Source organism: Varanus komodoensis, unplaced genomic scaffold (genome assembly GCF_004798865.1).
Source record: "Varanus komodoensis strain SLA01 unplaced genomic scaffold, ASM479886v1 scaffold10, whole genome shotgun sequence".
In the NCBI taxonomy this organism is placed as follows: Eukaryota; Metazoa; Chordata; class Lepidosauria; order Squamata; family Varanidae; genus Varanus; species Varanus komodoensis.
The window spans coordinates 20,189,761-20,208,858 of record NW_025335269.1 but is presented as its reverse complement, the minus strand read 5'-3'; the positions used below and the strand labels follow the sequence as shown (position 1 = coordinate 20,208,858).

Here is a 19,098-nt window from a genome sequence, read left to right as displayed (position 1 = left end):
AGGGCAACACTAGTTCCTTTGATCACCACATTCTGCTTGCTTTAATTCTCTCATACAGCAAAATAACAAACACTGGCCTTTTAATATATGCACTCTAGCCTTTTTCTTGCCTGTGATAAGTTCTCTATAAACTCACTCATAGAAAACCACTGACAGTCCCTGTCAATTCACCTGCTACAAAAGCATTTTAAGTAAAGTGGACTCCAAGAGAACCAACTTCACCTGGGCCATGACACATGAAGGAATAAGGCTGCAATCCCTTTTACATTTGCTTCAGAGTAGGGCCTCTTGAACCCATAGGCTCTGCTCCCAAGACAACATGGGCTACAGATTGTTGAGATAATCATACAGCTTTCCCCAACCTTGTGTCTTCCAGACACATTTGGATTACAACACCCAGAATTCCCAATGAATGGGTCTGCTGGATGGGAATTCTGGGAGTTGCAGTCCAAACACTTCTGAAGGCCACCAGGTTGGGGAAGGTTGAGATAATGCTTTGAATTAGAAACTTCTCTGCAGTTGTGATCAGTTAACTTTTCTCCTCCCACTATCACTTTTCCTGCAGCTGTATATTCAGTGCATTTGAATAAGAGGAAAGATATATAGTTTTCTTCTCCTAGCAGGAAATTCAGCAAGTGAAATGTCACTATGTTTTCACAGTGGGGAAAGCAGTAGATGTTGAACTTTGGACTATGACTTTAACAGGTCAAGGTCGGGTGAGGGAGAAACCCTGGCAGGAACTAATTGGCTTAGGTAATATTTTTAAAACATAATCTGCTGTGTGTTATCCAGGCATGCTCAGTAATCAATTGACTTCATGAGGCCTGTTGTGTATTGTGTGAAGTTGTGAGTGCATGCTCATGATTGCCAGCTTTTCTATTGGTTCTGCTCCTAGGTTTTTAACAGCAATCCAACATACTGAAATTTAATATTTTCTTATTGCTGCTTTCCATTCAAGAAAAAGCTTCTTATGCTAAATGCCAGGGAAAAACAATCGCCTTGAAATCAGACCAAAAGAAAACCTGGCTATCCTAATGCGCACAAAAGGGCTCCCTGCCAAGGGAAGCCGGGGAGTTTTTACCTCTGTTGTCCTTTAACTGCCAGGCAAAGACATTTTCATTTCAGGCAGACTTTTGACTATTCTGCTGAAGTCTGCTAAAGCAGGTTTTAACTGATAGGTTCATTTTTGCACTATACTTGTGTTTTTAATTGATTTGCTTTTGTGTTTTCATTATGGTGTTCTATTTTATCTAGATGGTTATTGACATTAGCTGCCTGAAACACTATTTTTCTTGGTGAGGTGAGATGTACAAATGTAATTAATAAAGAAGCACAGCCCCTGATGAATCCTTGGGGATCTGGGATCTCAGAACTCATGAACAGGGCATCCCTTAAGGCTTTTCCACGAGTGCCTGCTGCCCCCTAGTGGCCAGAACTTTTGCTGGCCTTGCTCCTGTTCACAGCCTTTCCCACCCTGGCAGCTCCAAGCATTGTTGGGCTACAGTTCCCATCATCCACAACCAGCACGACCAGTTTGCATTTATGATTGGAGTGACAGGTCAACAGCAGCTGGGGGCTCAAGAGTGGCCAACTCTGTCAGTGCTGGCACCGGGTTTTTGAGTGCACTTGAGGCAAAACACCTCTTCTTGGCTTTGACTTATATTCTGCTTTCTCCTCCAAAAAGGCACTCAACAAGCCCCTCCCTTCAGGGAGTCTACCTTTGCACCACCTATGTCCCCACCTGCCCTCATTTCTCCCCATATTCCTCAGCATTGCTTCTTCTCTTGACAGGCTTGGAGCATGTAGGCAGCGGTGTTATCCTCAACCTCTGCTCTTTCTTGCCAGCACCATTGTCTGGGTAGGTGAACAGGCGGCCTGCAGCGGTGAAGAAGAGAAGAAACGCAAATGCAGGGAGCTCTTGTCAGTTGCCAGCCTTTTCCCAGAACTTTTGCAACTGAAAGCCTCTTCTTCCATGAAGTTGTGTGTGTGAATGGGTGGGTTCACATGTCACAACAAGCAAGGCTGGGGTGTGTCATGACTGGTGATAACTTAGCACACTTCCCCCAACAGACACTCACAAATTCTGGCAGGAGCTGAAGTATTCTGCACTCCTCCCCCATCCTCCTGTTTGTGCCATACTTCCTAGCAGCCCCCGAGAGCAAAATCCCCTTCATTAGTACGAAGCATTTCCCATCTGCCTATACTAATAAACCATTAATATATTGTACTCCATCTACCTAACTCGTCTATAGCAATTTTGAGGTAGGCTGCCCATGTTTCCTCTCTTGAGAAACTCTCCATCTCTTTAATACTTCCTAGCAAACCCAGCCCCAGAAATGTTTTTTAACATTAAAATAACAGCTGTTGCTGCAATTCCCCCTTCTCCCTCCATGCATTCTTCTGCTCTCTCCCTGTTTCAGAAAGTAAACAGTGATTGGCCCAAGACTTAGCCAACAGGAACAAAACAAGTGATTTTATGTGTTGCTAGGATGCCATGAGTAGTAGAGATTGGATGCCTAGAGCTGCCCCTTCTGTTGCCACTCTTTCCTTGGGACTTGATGGTATTTTTCACCACAGATGGAAAAATTGGAGCACCTGGATCAGAATGTTATGACAGATAATTGCAATAAGCAGAAACCGTACACATTGTTTCTTTTCATGGTATCTGGGCCCAAAACAAGCTGTGGTGATATACCATGGTATCACGACAAGTCCAGAATGGGAAAAACCCAGAAATGCTTGTTGTGACATGTTAGTCCACTTTCTCTGTGTGTGCATGAATGCAGGTGGGGTAAGGTAGGTTTTCCTGATGAAGTTCTGTCCATTCAGTTTCTGCTCAGTGGAAAGGATCAGAATATCCCAAGTTGTACATTCATATAACAAGATCTGGTATTAGAACATGGCTGAAGGTATAGTGGTCACAGACATCAAATCCTGGGGTAGCAGGGTGGTACTGAAACACTTGTGGTAGGAGACTGTCAGATGCACAAGGCCTCCGCCTCCAAAGCTAACTCAGCCATAGAAGAGATCCAGGAAACTGCCTTGGATGCCACTAAGTGTTACTGGTGCCAATACAAGCATCCTGGCACTGTTCTTCATATAGCAAAGCTGCATAGAAATGGATGCTTGATATGCAAGATCTCCCTCTCAGTTAATGGAGAATGTTATGGAAGATGAGTGCCCTATTAGATCATGATTTATTTTCAGCTCCAACAGGAAGAAAAGGGATAAATTTTCTCTTGTAGCCAAAGGATGTTTCAGTAAAAGGTCATGAGTAGAGACAGAGCTAGTATAATCTGGTATAGGTACATTTTTCACAGTATTTCTTTGAATGATCCCTTCAGTTCAAATTTCTAAAATCATTTAAATCTGGGTCAAGTTTAAAAAAGATCTGGAATGTTGGGGAGAGGACATGTAGCACTAAATAGATGTGACAAGTGTAAAATTGTCCAGTAAAGCTAAACTAAGTATGACAAAGCTGAAATTAAACAGAACTGACAGTGCAGTCCTGTGGCCACTAGATGGCATCTGGATGGCCATAGGATTTTTTTCTGTTCCTAACTACAACATTGGAAAATCACTCTGACCTCACAACTAAAGATCTGTGCTCTTATCCCCTTTCTCCCACTCTCAGCCTGCTCAGAAAGAACCCCTTCTGCCAATTCTCCATGGCCACCTGACCTACCCAGAGACACACTAGTGGGGAGCCCCAGTCCCACGCTCGTAACCACTACGCCACACTGACTTGCTCTCTCTTTAGGCAAAGCACACAAAACAAGCAATTCTTGCAGAAAATATGCAAAATACTTAATTCTCTGGACAAAGTACACAAATTATGTAGTTCTTTGCATGTAATATGCAAAGTATGCAAAGGCTGTTAGTAGGCAGAAGCCCAAATCTCCGCTTGAAGTTGCTTCCTGCTGGATGCCACAGGAACTCTTGGCATGAAGCAGACTTAGGGCAGAGAAGAAGCAGGCTGAGGACCACAGCTGAAGAAATCTGATGAATTCCCACCTCCAAACTGGATTCCTCACACATCCTAAAGTATGTATAGGATTACAGCCTCAAACTAAAGAAAAATGTTCCTTTTTTCTTATATTTAAAAAATAGTCTTAAAAGTTCTTCTAGATTCAGGCTTTAAATTCTGAATGTTTATAAGTGTTTAAATAAAAAAGTGTCATAGTGATAAGCTTGCTGATCCGTGAATCCAATGATGTTGATGGATGCAGAGCTTTTCTACAAAAGTCTGTAAAATGGTTATTACTCCACTGTATCTGCTTTTGCTTTCCTTGTATAATTGTAAGCATTGTAAGCCACCTAGGCAGGCCTCGGCAATTATAGGCGGCCTATAAATATATGTAAATAAATAAATAAAATGGAATCTTCAGGTCTACATAAGCTTGTCCTTTCCAGCTTTTCCAGTACACAACCACTAGGTGGTACTTTGGTATAGTAGAATAGCACCAATGCACATGAAGAAATCATACTTCTTTTGTTTTCACAATTACATGCATTTTCCCTGCTCTGGAAAAAAACTCACTTAAAGTCCTGGTTAAGCATAGAAGCAAAACTGGTTGGTCACAACATTGTCTAAAGATCCCATGCACAACCGTGAGTAGGGTATGATGAGAAATGCCTTGTGTAGAAAATCCCTACATCTTTTCTAGCACAAAAAAGGTTCCTCCACCCCACAGGTAAAGCATCCTCATTTATGAAGGGTGCATTGGATAACCTTTTTACTAGATATTCTGCTTGGACTGTTTGGAACAGAAGCTGCAGTGTTACCCTGAGATTGGGCACAAATTGTCTGAGCAAGGCAACCAGTGTGGTTGCTATAGTACCTTTCCTTCCTTGTGTTCTTCCTTTCCTATTTTTTGCTATTTGTCTGATTTTTTTTTCAGATGTGAGGACCTTTTACAAGTGATCAACATGCACTACACAAGTGACTCTCATTATGTTGTGATGGACTGTGGGATGTGAAAGCATCTGAATATTCTAATGGCTAGAAAAAGAAAAGTGGGAAATATGCTAAACATTTTGGATAAATGGAGCTACCAGAGTGATCAAGGGTGCTGTCCTAAGCATATTTTGACCAAAAAAAAAAAGGTCCTACAACTCGCAACATCCCTGAGCTAGCCCTACTATGCTACCTGTTACTAAAATGGCTGACGTAGAGATGCTAGGAGCTGTAGGATTATTATTTTTTATTTTGGTCAAAATATGCATAGGATTCCACCCTGAGATAAGCAATAGATCAGGAGATTTTATTTTTAAAAGTCTATTTTAAATCAAGAAGGCTATACAATTTGACCAAATGCACCCAAGCTTTTTAAGAGTTTGCACTATAGTGTAGCCCCAGAACAGCTATTGCATTTTTTCTTGATTTTTATATTTTTATTTGGTTGGGAGGAAGACTGTTGTGATAGTGAGGATCACATGAAAGTGCCATCGAGTGCCCCTGGTGTTTTACGTTTCATTTGCCATCCTGTTCCACTCCTGGTGCTGACTTGCTACTCTGACCTTCCTTCGACTTTGGTCTTCATTCTGAGAGATGATGAAACACAACAACAACATGTCAGTAGGCCAGAAGTACTGTCAACATTTTGGAATATATCTTTGAGAAATATTTGTATTTGCATCCTTGTTAGACTTATGTTCCAAAGTTTGGTGTATCTGAGTGACAAATTACTTTGGAAGGAATGTGGCATTTAAAGAGAAAAAGAACGCCCTGGTTGTTAAAGTGGTGGAACTGAAAGAAGAGGAGAAACTTTAAAGAACAACCCAGTGCCTGCTGCGCTGGGAGGATGCCTCATCGAACAAACTGGCATTCACTTCCAAGCAGACTTGCAGGCTGGAAGAAACCTGAAACTTGTCTGCTTTGCCTCACTCCCTCCCCCACCCCCCCACAACTTCCTCAGAGTGGAGTGACAAGATTGCAGGCACAACAGAGGAGAAAATAGGCCCCCCTCCAATGTGTTTGAAGCCTTGTGATTACTTGTGAACCGCATGGGTAGTCTGTTGCTCATCAACCCACCCAGGACCAGTGGGTTGATAGGCAAAGGTGCAGGGAAGGCCAGTGCTCCTCTAGATTGTCAAGGGTGGGGCAAAGTGAGAGGTAGAACTATATTCTTTTAAGCCCCAAACTCAAAAGATTGCAAAACTTCCATAGTTTCTGTTTGTTACTATGAACCATTTGTTGTTAACTCATTTTTTTAAAAAAATTGAAAGTTTTTTCAAAAGTACAAATGTTCATAACTTGGATGTTCGTAACCTGGGGACTGCCAGCTGTAATTTGCATTTTTATCAGAACAGTTTGAAATTCGGCATAACTGTAGATATCAATATGTAGAACGTGGAAATTATTCACTCAACTGGTGTAGTTTCAGCAATAGAACTTTGCTGCCTGTAATGGCACAACTTTATCATTTCTGTTTTTTGTCACTCACCTTAAGGTATTCCTGTGCCCCTTTAAATTTTACATTCTTGGTCCCAGTCATCTGCTATGACTGGAGAAACCAGTTTTCTAAACTGTTCCAGTGGGCAAGCGTTTGAGCAGCCAGGCAAAATGAGTGAATATGGTTCAGCAAACGTGCTATTCTGGTAGTGCATCTCCACAGTGTATTCACTGATTTCATGACACCCCCCCGCAAAAAAAGAAAAAAAGAAAAGAAAAAAGACACTTAGGTCATGGTCTTATCAGAACAATAATTGGCATAAATGCAGCTTTATATTAAGGAGAGCTAGTTAGCATATATTTATTTTGAAATAAAAGGTTTTGAGAACTCTGAGTAAAATGTGTGGAAATCTATGTTGCTAACTAAAGGAAGGCTCAAGATGATTTTCTGATCTTTTTGATAAAATGCAAGTAATCTTGCAGGGATTCAGTTGAATACCTTATTTACTTTACTTGAATTTACTTAAAAGAAGAACACCCAATGGTTTGTCACATATTATGATGGTCCTTGCAGGAACAGATACTGTATGAACTGAGCCAAAACGGAGTATGAACCCATATATAGTACATACAAATGTACATTGCATCTATGGAGGCAAAATTTCTGCTATGATCCTCTGTGCTACAGACTGAAAGTACATATTCCTATCTGAAGACATAAAACATAAGAAGAGCCATACATGATCAGACCAAGGGTCTAACTAGTCCAGCATTCTTCTCAACTAGTAGCCAACCTCCAGCCCATGGGACAAAGCACCCTCCTGCCCAAGTTCCTCAGCAACTGGTATATCTGTTTTGCAATAGTCCCACCTGCCACCTCAGGTGACTTTTGCACATCTATTGATGGTAGACTTTCTATGGCAGAGCCCAAACTCTGAACAGTAAAATACAAGTGCTCCTGAAGCATTGATCAACTGTCTCAGGCATCTACTCTCTTGCAAAGGCACATGCACACACACTTGCAAAAGCACTTTGAACAACTGGGCCTTATTTCAAACTCAGCTGAAATATGTCTTTGTTTTTATTTGAGCCACTCACAACCTATGGGTGGAAATGTAGTGCTCTGTCTAGTTTGAGAAGAGTAATGGCTTGCAAAGTTCATGCAAGAAATCAGGGGTAGGCAATATATGATCTATTCATTACAGACCATTTCCATGACCCTCACCTAGTCCCTATCATGGTTATTACCACCCCCACACCAAATATTCCAGTTGGGAAACGGTGCCTGGTCCCCACTTCCAAGCAGAATTGCTGTTTGTGCAGAGAAACAAGGTGTGCAGGGGTAGTTTCCATCACACACTATGCCTCTGAAGAATGAGGATCTTGACAGTCTACCAGTATCAGGAGCCTAATTCTGCTGTAAAGTAAGGCACATGCTCCCCATGCACTTTGGAGGATTGCAGCCCCACTGGTTCCAGGGGTCTCATGCTGTGCTGTGGGCCCTGGAGAGTGCCCACCCCTGCAATAAATAGTTGCTAATAATATCACATCTAGGAATTAATACTTGCCCACTATCTTCTTTGTATAGCTCAAAAAATTGGCAAGCGGCGTAGGGAGGTAGTTTTAAATTGAAAACATTGAGTGCTATCTGGAGGGCAACTATTGTGATATCATGCTGTAAAAAGAAAGAAAATAAGACTATAAGCTCTCATGACAGGACACGTGCAATGCCATGCATGTTTAAGCATTACTCAGTTAGTGGAAGACTAACTCCCTGGTATGCATGTGTAGAAGAACCATCTCTTATGCTCTCAGACAGGAGCTTATGAGATTGCAAGCGTGGAAGGATAGGAAAACCGCCCCCTCTTCTATTGCATGAATTCATTTAGAATTTAGTTCCACGCTTGGGCTAAGTGTTCCCACTGTTGCTGAGGGAGTGGGGGCTGCAAGGGAGATCCTAGCCTCCTTCCATACCCATAGGTAAATCTCCAGCATGCCTCTTTGCCAACATGCTCCTTTGCTGAGGTTGACGTTCTGTCCTTGGAAAGGAAGGCATCATAGAGATGGTTCAGTGGGGAGACTAACACATGGATTTTCCTCTCAGAGACTGAAGCTAAATCTGCATCCTCAGAAAGGAAAATCCCCACTATGTGTTGACCCCAAAATCACTTTCCATAAGAACATAGCATTGCTATCTAAATAAGGAGATCACTTTTAAAGATTATCTAAGGAAGGAACTGAATGAGGAACATACGACCATGCAAATATAAGTTCGTTAGGGTGGGTTCCTTTAGTCTTAGTATCCAGCAATTAACAAGTAGTTTCTGAGCATTTGTAGCTCATTCACTGTGCATGCTTCCCAACAAAACAATTATAGCTGCTCACATTTCTCTGTATGAACCAAGGACTGTGTTTGTGCATTGTACACAAAATGAACCCCATTCACACAATTCATCTGCCATTAAAACCAGGCATGGCTTGCACAGATGGGATCTATATTCATTCAGGTGTACATGCACTTGGCACACAGCAATGCTGCTAACTGGATGAGCCCCTGGGACCTTCAGACAGGACTGGGAAAGGCTCTGATTGTAACCATGGAGAGCAACTGTAGGCCAACATTGCAAAGGCTGAGGACCCTTCCCGTGGCTCTACCCCATTCGCCCCCAACCACTCATCATTTGGCCCTTTCCTAGATTTTGTCCAGTTTTTCTCCATCCCGAAATATCAATATGCCTCTCTAGGCTTAGCTATTGGCAGTAAGAGTTTTATGCTATAGTATGTAGCTTTTAGCCCCATGAATCACCAAAATGCAACCCTGCAAATTTCTTGGAAGTTCAGCACCCAAGAGTCCAAGAGGAAGCAGATCAGGCTATTTCAGTCTGTATCAAGTTTTCATTCATAACTCCTTTGCTTCTGTTTCCACATGAATTTATGCTTAAAAAACAAAACTTCCATGACAATAATTATTTAATATGTATTTAAATATGTGTTTTTATTCATTCTCTCACAAACACATTTCTAAATGTGTTTAATTGCAAAACACACATATCTAAGGACATCTTAAGTCAAAATACATATTTTGATATGTCGTTTTGCGTTTACTGGTTTCATTCACCCTGACTATGAATCCTGTACTTTTGTGTTTTCTAAAGCTATACTCATGTGACTTGAGAATTGCACTGAGGCTGCTTTCAATTACCTTGGGAACCAGAGATAAAATGCATGTTATGTTGATTCCACTTGGGAAAAAAACATTTAATGCTGCCATTTTATTGTCTGTCTTTTTATGAAAAGCAATTATGTGGGGCCACAATCTGCACACCCAGTCTACATCAGAGGACCATATCAATTCCCTGCTAAAACCGCTCTCCAGCTTCTGTTTGCTCCCAACCATGTTTTTGGTGCAGGGCTCCAATGGCGATCAAGAGCATAGTCGGTAGTATAGCCAGGCAGTTTTTTGAACCCGGACTTTAAAACCTTCAGATGGCCATGCATATTACGTCAGTATTACAAACATTTCTCTTTTCCCTTCCCCACCATTCCAAACCTCACAACTCATTTTGCATCCCCGATAAGTTACAGCAAAGCACCAAAGACTAAAAACCTATTTGCCATGAAAAGAAAGGTGGCTTTAATATAATCATAATTATACTCAACCTAGATTTTAAAAAGAGAAATAATAAAATACTGTAAACATGTGTCTGTTTGCATTTTAAACTCACTTAAAATCCTGGCATTATCCTGTCTTCAAGAATAAAATGGAGACTTCCAATGTCCAATGTCCAGGTGCTAAACCCTTCCTTGGGCTGTGAAAGCCCTACTTAGACTCTAATGGGGCTTCCCCTTTAAGGCTGATTTAGAAGGCAGAGCTCATGAGGAATGCAGCTACCCAGCTGTTGTGAGGAATTTATTTATTCATTTATTTAAAGTTTTTCTATGCCATCCCATTACTAGAAAAGTCTCTGGATTGCTTACAAAAGGATTTGCTCCTTTTTTTTGACATCCAACCCCTTCGAAGAGGGAACTCCATTAGCAGTCTATTTTCTACTGGGACAGGTTTAAGGTTTTGATACTAACACACAAAACCCTAAACAACCTGGGACCAGAATACCCAAGAAAGCACCTTCTCCCTTACCAACCTGCCTGCTCACTGAGATCATTATAGGTCATTCTCTTGGTGGTTCCACATGCACCTATGGCCTGATTGGAGTCCACCTGGAGAAGAGACTTTAGTGCTGGGGGTTCCATTTCTTTGGAATGCCCTTCCTCTGGAGATCAGACAGGCTCTGATGGTGTGCTGCTTTAACAGCATTGTGAAAAGATTATTTCAGCAAACCTTCCTTGATTTACCAGCCTGGTTTTAGTTCTGTTTTCTTCTTTTCATCTTTTGCTGGGTACCCCAGCTGTTGATGCAGGGCTTGGTATGGCATCTTCACCGCTGCTCCCTGCCTGGTTGTTTGAGCACCCCTGCACTGTGGGTCCCTGGATTTCAGCCCCAAGGTCCAGCCCTAGCTGACATGGTATGCAGAGAGCTTTGGCTATCAGCCAGTATAGAAATGTAATCAAATGAAAGCAGGCCTTCCTTGCATTCCTCACTCACAGTACTGTGTGTGCTTTGCTTTTCCTTGGATGTAAAAATGGCAGAGTTAAGCATGCTGTCTTTCTGTAAAATGTCTGATTAACATACCATGTTGACTGGTTCTAAACTGACAAGGAGAATTCCCACAACCTGTATTGGCCAATTTGGGTAGAGAGGCAAAAAATTGACAGGAGCTGTGGCAGGTTGGACAATTTAAAATATTAGTACTTACTGCTGAATACATTATCATTTTGGTTGCATCAGCAGATTCAGCAGCTTTTGTGAGTTTATCCAGAATAGCCTTCACAAGGACACCTTAATAGATACAAATATAAAAATACAGAACACGAATACTGGCAAGAACAAGATGTATTTCAAAACATACTGGAATATTCCAATTTCATCCAACAACCCTTACAGAAATGAAAAATTTAATCTGCAGCTAGGATTGAGAAGTTCTAACTTTTAAAAAAAATCAAAGTAATGCTGAATTTGAACAGTACCTTTCAATCATAACCAGCCTGTCAAAAAGAATAGTATGAACAGTAAATGCCAATGCTGGCCCAAGGTCATTTGCAGCCTGTGCCACAGGCAGGAACTCAGTGGGTTGACAGCTGAAGCTTACCTTAGAATTGGACACCTGATTGCAGCTGTGGATAGGTTACCAAATCAGACCAGGTGGCCTGCTCTGCTATGGCCTCCTAGCACCTCACTGCTACTCTTCCCCTCAATGCTGCTTCCCAACAGCCACTGCCAGAGGCAGCTATTTCTCTCCCTCATGGTAACACCAGCTCTGACGGATGTAGGGCTTTGGGAATTGGCAATTCCAGTTCCGATGGCTCTTTTAAATGTTGCTAACCCTTTCTAGCTAGAGAAATAGGAGCAGCTGCTGGTTTGGTTCAGAGGCTTCCCCTTGTCTAACAGAAACTGTTGTTGCAATGCTTGCTTTCTGTCAGCTTTTACATTGTTGTTTATTTTATATTGTTAATTTTATATTGTTATTTTTGTATTTTATTGTATTTTATTTTGTGCTGTGAGCCGCCCCGAGGCTTCGGCAAGGGGCGGCATAGAAATGTTTTAATAAATAAATAAATAAGCTTTTGCCTTAAATTTCAGTTCCTAAATGTATAGGGCCGTGATCTTAAGCACACTTAATCTGGTCATAGGTCACAACAATTTCAGTGAGATGTATGTGTCCAGGGTCATGGTAACAGCACATTTTCATGCCCTATTATCACCATCCCCTTTTCAGATTCAGCAAAAATAAGGACTTAAGGCAAATATATTCTCTGTCTAGTTTCTGTATAGCATGAAGTGCCTGATCCTGCCTAATCTTGGAAACTAAGCAGAGTTGGGTTTTGGTCTGGTTGAAAGCTGGATGGATGACTTAAATGTTGTGAACCACCCCCCTCCCAGAACTTTGGCTATAGGCAGTATAGAAATGTTATGTCATTGTCATCATAATCATCCGTATCTGTTATGTCCATTCATAGCCACAGAGCTGAAAAGCAGGTGTGAGGATAGGCTAAGTCAGATCATTGTGTATATTGTAATAACACCTTGTAAGTGTGAATTATTTTCATCTGAGAATTTTCTCTTTTAAGAAATAAATACATTCTAGGCTGTAATGCTGCAATGGAAGGCTTGTGAGTTAGGGTAGTAAGCCATGTGTCTTACTTGCAGAGGAACACAGTCCTCTGTCTGCAGGTGGCCACTCTGTGAAGGGCCGCCAAGTCCAAGTGCAATTTAGAGAAAAAGAATGCCATGAAAGGAGAGCTGGACCTTGCAGTGGCTCGTTAACCCTTAGGACCTGGAACACACACACTCTAAATTATAATAATTATTTCTGAATTTGTATCTGTACACATATGTATTTGCATATTCAAATATGCATTCTCTTTTGGCCTCTCTTTTTGAGGATGTGCAACTGGCCACACAAATGTGAATTGAATTTGTGCCCCAGATAATCACATTTCTGTTCACAACCGCAGAATGCCAGAGACTATTCATGTAAATGGAAGACTTTTAAAAACCTACAGAGAAGCCATACAGATGTTACAGGCAGCCATTTCTGCTGGTCATGTCTTCTTTTTTACTGGCTAATTGCTCAAGATAGGTTCTTTTACAGTGGGCAAGATAGATATGGTCTCTGGGATGAAAGATTTATTTCTGCTGTACCCCACCTTGATTCTCTAACTCAGATGATATACGTTAAAAAACTATGTTTGAAAACAACAACAAAAATACCTTTTGTAGGACTGAGTGAATGTCTTTTCAAATATACACAGGTCAAGTGTAATGCATGAAGCTATATTGATAATATACCCTCCAATATGCATTTATTGCAAGCTTCTGAAAATTGTTTTAGAGAAACAAACATACATTTCATGAAAGATGCCATTCTGGTTTTGCTGGCTTACCTCCTTGTAATCGTGATTTCTCTACTCTTTTGGGTCCTCCAAACAAGACATTTAAGGAATACTCCAAAAGCTGTCCAAGCCTCATCATGAGATGCATACCAGCCCAGGATGGTACAGGTTGCTTGTGAATTTTCTACAGTAAAATGAAAGAAAGAGAACTCTGTAAGGTATGCCCTTTCTCCTCATTCCTCTCTCCTACTGCTTTCCAGACTGCATCATTTATTTGTATATCAGAACACATGCAAACACCTTTCTATCCCATTTTAGGGGTTTACATGGGGCCCAGCAAGTAGCTCCAAGCATGAATAAAAAGTACAATGCAAGAAAGCAAGTAAAAAAGGGAGGGAGGAGCTAAAACCTGAGCCAGTTAAAACATACAATAGCCATGAAGGAAGTCTCAGATCAATCCCAAACACAGTGAAATTAGAAAGTCTTCATTGCACATTAAAACCCAGGCAGGCATCCTGAGAGAGAAAGGCAGTTCCACATCAGAGCTGATCTCTGGATGGCAAGAAGACCAAGGCCTTGGTTGAGGAAGGAAGGAGAGGGATTAAGCCAGCTTGTCTGAAGGAACAAGCCCTTCAAATAACCTAGTGCTGTAAATAATTTAGTGTTTTGTTTGTATGGAAATACATCAGTAACCAGTGCAGACTGAACAAAAACCAGTGAGTTCATACAGCTAAGTATGAGACGGTAAATAGCGGCTTGTAATAGAATGGAATCCCTTGATTGACTTCTGTAAGGCTTTTACTCTACAGCTGGCAATATGGTGCCAACCAGACAGGAGTGTTCTTGCCCCTATTGGTTTTTTTTTTCCAAATTAACAAAATATTTTTCTTAGTATGTTGGTTGGCTGCAAAGTAGAACTCTGATGTCCAGCCATCCTGTCCTCTTCTTTCCTCACTGCAGAAAGCCTTTGGGCCAAACAGGCTCAGAGAATTCTCGAGAGACCAAAGGAAGAAGAAAGGGCAGCTGGAGACCAGAGCTCTGCTTTCTGCCAAGCCCAGCTAGCTAGAACTTTTTTTTAATTGAAAGATAATGGCCCCCTGCCTCTGTCTGGTAAAGATGAGGTAAGGTGTAATCTTTGACAGGAGTCTGGGAAAAGCAGCTGGAGCTACTTGTGAAGGTAGATGAGTGACTTGCTATTTGGGTTCAGACAAAACTTCTGCCTTGAATTTAGTTTTTTGAGGAAATTACTTGTCCTTGGTGAACAGGCTCAGTGGCAGTCATGTTGTAGTAGTGCCTGGGAGAACTTCTTCGATTTACAAAACTGCCCCCAAAGCTTAGAGATTCCTTTCATAAAGCTTAATAATTTATCAGGTTTTCTTTTGATTTATTTTAAAGAATGGTATAAGAAACATAGATGTTTTGGGGGGTATTTTATATCTGTATGTAATGATAATAATAAATATACTACAACTGAAAATTACATCAAGATTGCAGTGGAAAAGACAACCTGTGTGGGTAAAAAACAGTCCTTCAGTTGTGCTGGTCCCAGACCATTTTAGAGCATTGTGTATGGAAACAGTACAAAACCAGAGTTACATGTTTTGAAAAACAAGCCTCAGATAACACAATTTTGCAGCAATGGGAATTTGCAGAAAGTTTCAGGGACAGTCCATGTAGATGGAATTGCAGTGAAGTAAGGTCAATTTGGCCAAGGCACAGGCAGATCTCTCAGTGAAGGGTGAGGCAGTGTGCTCTACCCTTCAGTGCGTTTTTCAAAAGTTACTGTTTCTTATGTTTCGAAGTAATAAAGAAGCATTCCGGTTATGCTGTTGTGTGTTGCTGGACAGCAGAACCAAGGGGTGGGCTGCAAAAAGGACAAATTATCTTCAAAGTCCATCTACCTGGAAGGCCACAAAGCAGGTGGTTTAATGCAACTTGCCTAAGGGACAGAGGAACCAGCCAATCACTATGCCACATGAGCTGTTGTCATCAACATTATTGGGGGGGGGGTGATCATGTGACATATGGTCTTCGCAGACCAATGGCTCCTACCATTACCAAACAAAAAGCATTGCATGGTTATTCTGTGTATCTGTCCTTAATGGATCTTTTGTAGTAACATGCAAGATGGAAGACCACTGGAGTGTTATAGATGGAAGATGCCACGAGGACACCTCATAAAAATCTGTGAAAGAAACCAGAGAACTGCACAAAGAAGGCCTCTCATCTGAAAGAGCCAATTATTTTAAATGACTTTTTGTTGGTGCTGGATGTGTCGTGATGGTTTCCTTAGAGTACCTGAACTCGTAAAGCATCATATGCATTCCAGAGTTTGTGATTGTTAAAATCCATCAGAGTCTTCATGTCATATCCCAGGTTGAGTGACAACCGAGAAAGGAATTTCTGAAAGATAAAAGCAATAGGATCAAATAGTCTATACATGCAAATCAATATGCAGGGACATATAGGGTCCTTTCCTGCATTAGTTGATGTGCTATTTATTTAGCATATTTTTAATCTGCTCTCCAGTACTGGATTCTCAAAGAAAGAAGCAACATAGAAAGCAATGCCAGTATAAATAAACTGAATAAAAGGATCAGTAGTGTATAACAAGCAATAAAATCATCTCAAAGAATGAACCACGAAAGAACTTAATAGACACATCTGTCTTGAACACAGTTGCAAAGCTGGCCAAATTCCAAGAGTAACTGATTCTATAATGCAAGACCTGCTGTGGTAACCGCAAATGTAATGGATGAGCTTCAGCACTTCCCTTGCTGCTACAGATCCATAATCAATATCCTGGTGGGGCTATTTGTGGGAGGTAAGACAAGTAAGACTAGGAATGGGTGAGGAGTTAGAAAGTTAGCTCCAGCAATGGCACTGAGAGAAGGGGTGCTTAAGAGTGGAAAGCACTCTTTCCTTTCTCAAGAGTGGAAATCTCCTGCCCCATGCCCCTGTCTACTGGGGGCAAGGAGTATCTCTGTGAGTTCAAGAGGAGCTGGGGTACAATTTGGTCACAAAATCACCCCCTTCTCTAGCACTTCTGCAATCAACTTAGCAATGTCGCTCTCCAGTCCAAACTTGTACTGCCCATACACACACACACTTGCCAGGAATTGTTCATGGACCTCATGGCATCGTATGTTGTCTGACCGTTGTACAAAAAAGTGACTGTGGTGCCTTAGATGCTGTTAGGTATATACTACCAATTGATAATGAAACTGAGCCACACTATAGGATATGATATTTTAGTCTCATTTGACCATGCCTACAATATGGGAACAATGACATTAGACTAAGTGCAATGTTGTATTACTTCTGCTCTCTCAATCTTGAATCCAGCTCTAAGTAACAGTAGTTCTCTCTCTCTCCCTCCATCTCACAGTTCTCCCCACCTGTTCATCATTAATAAATCATAGCTTAGTGTGGCTGGGTTCACACTTCTTGACAACCAGCATTCAATTATCCATTGGTTAAATAAACCAGAGGTTAGCATTAACTGTGAACCAGGAATATCAGGAAACTCTGCTAACAAAGTTGAGCTGCAGTGTTTGTGGGATCCCACATAAGTTCTGTCATCACCAGGCAACACAGTGGGGATGATGGGAGTTGAAGTTCAACTCATATGGAGGGGCTTGTTTGTATTAAAGAGAGAGAGCCAGTGTGGTGTAGTGGTTAAGAGCATGGGACTGGGACTCAGACGATCTGGGTTCTAGTTCCTGCTCAGCCATGGAGCCAACTGGGTGACTTTGGGCCAGTCACAGACTCTCAGCCCAATCTACCTCACAGGGTTGTTGTTGTGGGGATAAGATGGAGGAGGAGAATGATGTAAGCTGCCTTGAGCCCTTTGTAGGAAAAAGGCAGGATATAAATTGAAGAAGAAAAAAGCTAAAGGGTTTCTCTGCATGAGGCTTTTAACCCACCAAATTACCAAAACTTCTGGGTCATTGAGGGAGTGTAATTGGCTCCTTACATATGGGTTTTTATGGATTTTCCTTTCTCTGTCTTTTATACATTTGTTATACAATCACATGTTTAAATTAGGTTTTTCCATTTCTTACCAATTGCTTCTTCACTGTGGCCTGGAAAGACGGTTCTGCCATGCTTTCCTTTAGAAGTTTATAAAAACGTGGACATCCTTCAATAGGATATGATAACAGCTAAAATACAAATAAAGCAAATTCATTAATCCAAAACACTGTTGAATACTTTCTGCTACCTGTCCCCTGACCATAATGTACTTTATGGGGGAAGGGGGAAACCAAAGAACAACTTATAAATCAAGGTCTAGAATTTATTTAACAAGAAGTGGACAGTGGAGGAGGAAGCAAAACAAACATTTGAATGAACAAATGAGCAATAAGCCCTTAAACAAGGAAATAAAATGGAGGGGCAAGTGTCTCATAGTGATAAGTTCTCTAAAGGTAAGTTATTTCTTAAATACAATTTCCCTCTGACTGCAGAGTTCAGGACTCTGAAATAACTTAATTTCAGTTAGGTAAGCATCCACTGACTGGGAACAGTGAAGGGTATGTCTGTCTTTTTGAATCTTTCTTCACAGTCTCTCTCCCCCGTTTTCTCATTCCTCTCAGAGCCTCCCTCTGAATCACCACTTCTCTCTCTTCAGGATCAAAAAAGGCTGAAGTGCATTGGAACTGCATGGGGTTATATCAAGATGCCTCAAGGGCATCTAATTGTTTTGGGGCCATTCATTTGATCACAGATCTTGAGACATAAGACATTTCCCCCTAAAAGATTAAGCCAAACCACCCTTCAAGGAAGATGACCACTGTCTTCAGAGAGCCCCATGAGTCACCCAAAGGTGAGAGAGACACCTGGAAATTGCCCCAGCAACAGCAGCCAGCAAACACAAAGAACTAAAATAGACATGGTCATGTAGCAAATAACAATAGATAAGGTAATCAACAGCAATCAAGCACCTATCCAGCAATTAGTGTAGGCTAGGAAACAAGGAGAACATCCCACATTTCCCATAGAGACAAGGTCAGAGGGAAACAGTAAGAAGATCAAGATCAGGGATATTAAAAATGGAAGTGGCGGGGGGGGAGCTCTGAATGTAGGCCTGGCACTCCAGCCTGTGGACCTCTGGTGTCCTTCCTGCCCTTTAAGAGACTACTGCCAAACATCTACCCTTCAGAACAGGTAATGGACTCATTCCTGTCCCCTCCCTGCCATTTGTTAGCTTCTCTCTATCTATCCCATCCCTTCCCTGCCATTTGTTGTTGTTGTTAGTCATGAAGTCGTGTCCAACCCATCACGATCCCATGGACAACATTCCTCCAGGCCTTCCTGTCTTCCACCATCCCCTGGAGTCCACTTAAGCTCACACTGACTGCTTCAGTGACTCCATCTAGCCACCTCATTCTCTGCCGTCCCCTTCTTCTTTTGGCTATTTTCCCCAGCATTAGGCTCTTCTCCAGAGAGTCCTTCCTTCTCAGTAGGTAGTCAAAGTATTTGAGTTTCATCTTCACTATATGACCTTCTAAAGAGCAGTCAGGGTTGATCTCCTCTAGGATTGACCGGTTTGATCGCCTTGATAAAATCTGTCACTACCTCCATTTCTTCCCCATCTATTTGCCAGGAAGTGAGAGGACTGGATGCCATGATCTTAGTTTTCTTAATGTTGAGTTTCAAGCCAACTTTTGCACTCTCTTCCTTCACCTGCATCAAGAGGCTCTTTAGTTCTTCTTCACTTTCTGCCATGAGAGTGGTATCATCTGCATATCTGA

General features: G+C 41.6%; 1 protein-coding gene across 1 annotated transcript in view; it reads right to left on the bottom strand.

Moving 5' to 3' along the window:
- Positions 1–5,417: 5,417 nt before the first annotated feature.
- Positions 5,418–19,098, bottom strand: part of LOC123017676 (lysosomal acid phosphatase-like) — a 25,642-nt gene continuing 11,961 nt past the window's right edge. The window contains exons 5-11 of the mRNA XM_044419166.1: positions 17,410–17,508; positions 15,644–15,748; positions 13,397–13,529; positions 11,209–11,291; positions 7,963–8,069; positions 6,447–6,625; positions 5,418–5,544 (exon numbers count right to left, since the gene is read on the bottom strand). Coding sequence (XP_044275101.1) covers positions 6,469–6,625; positions 7,963–8,069; positions 11,209–11,291; positions 13,397–13,529; positions 15,644–15,748; positions 17,410–17,508 — 684 coding nt within the window. The 3' untranslated portion in view covers positions 5,418–5,544; positions 6,447–6,468. The remainder of the gene's footprint in view (positions 5,545–6,446; positions 6,626–7,962; positions 8,070–11,208; positions 11,292–13,396; positions 13,530–15,643; positions 15,749–17,409; positions 17,509–19,098) is intronic.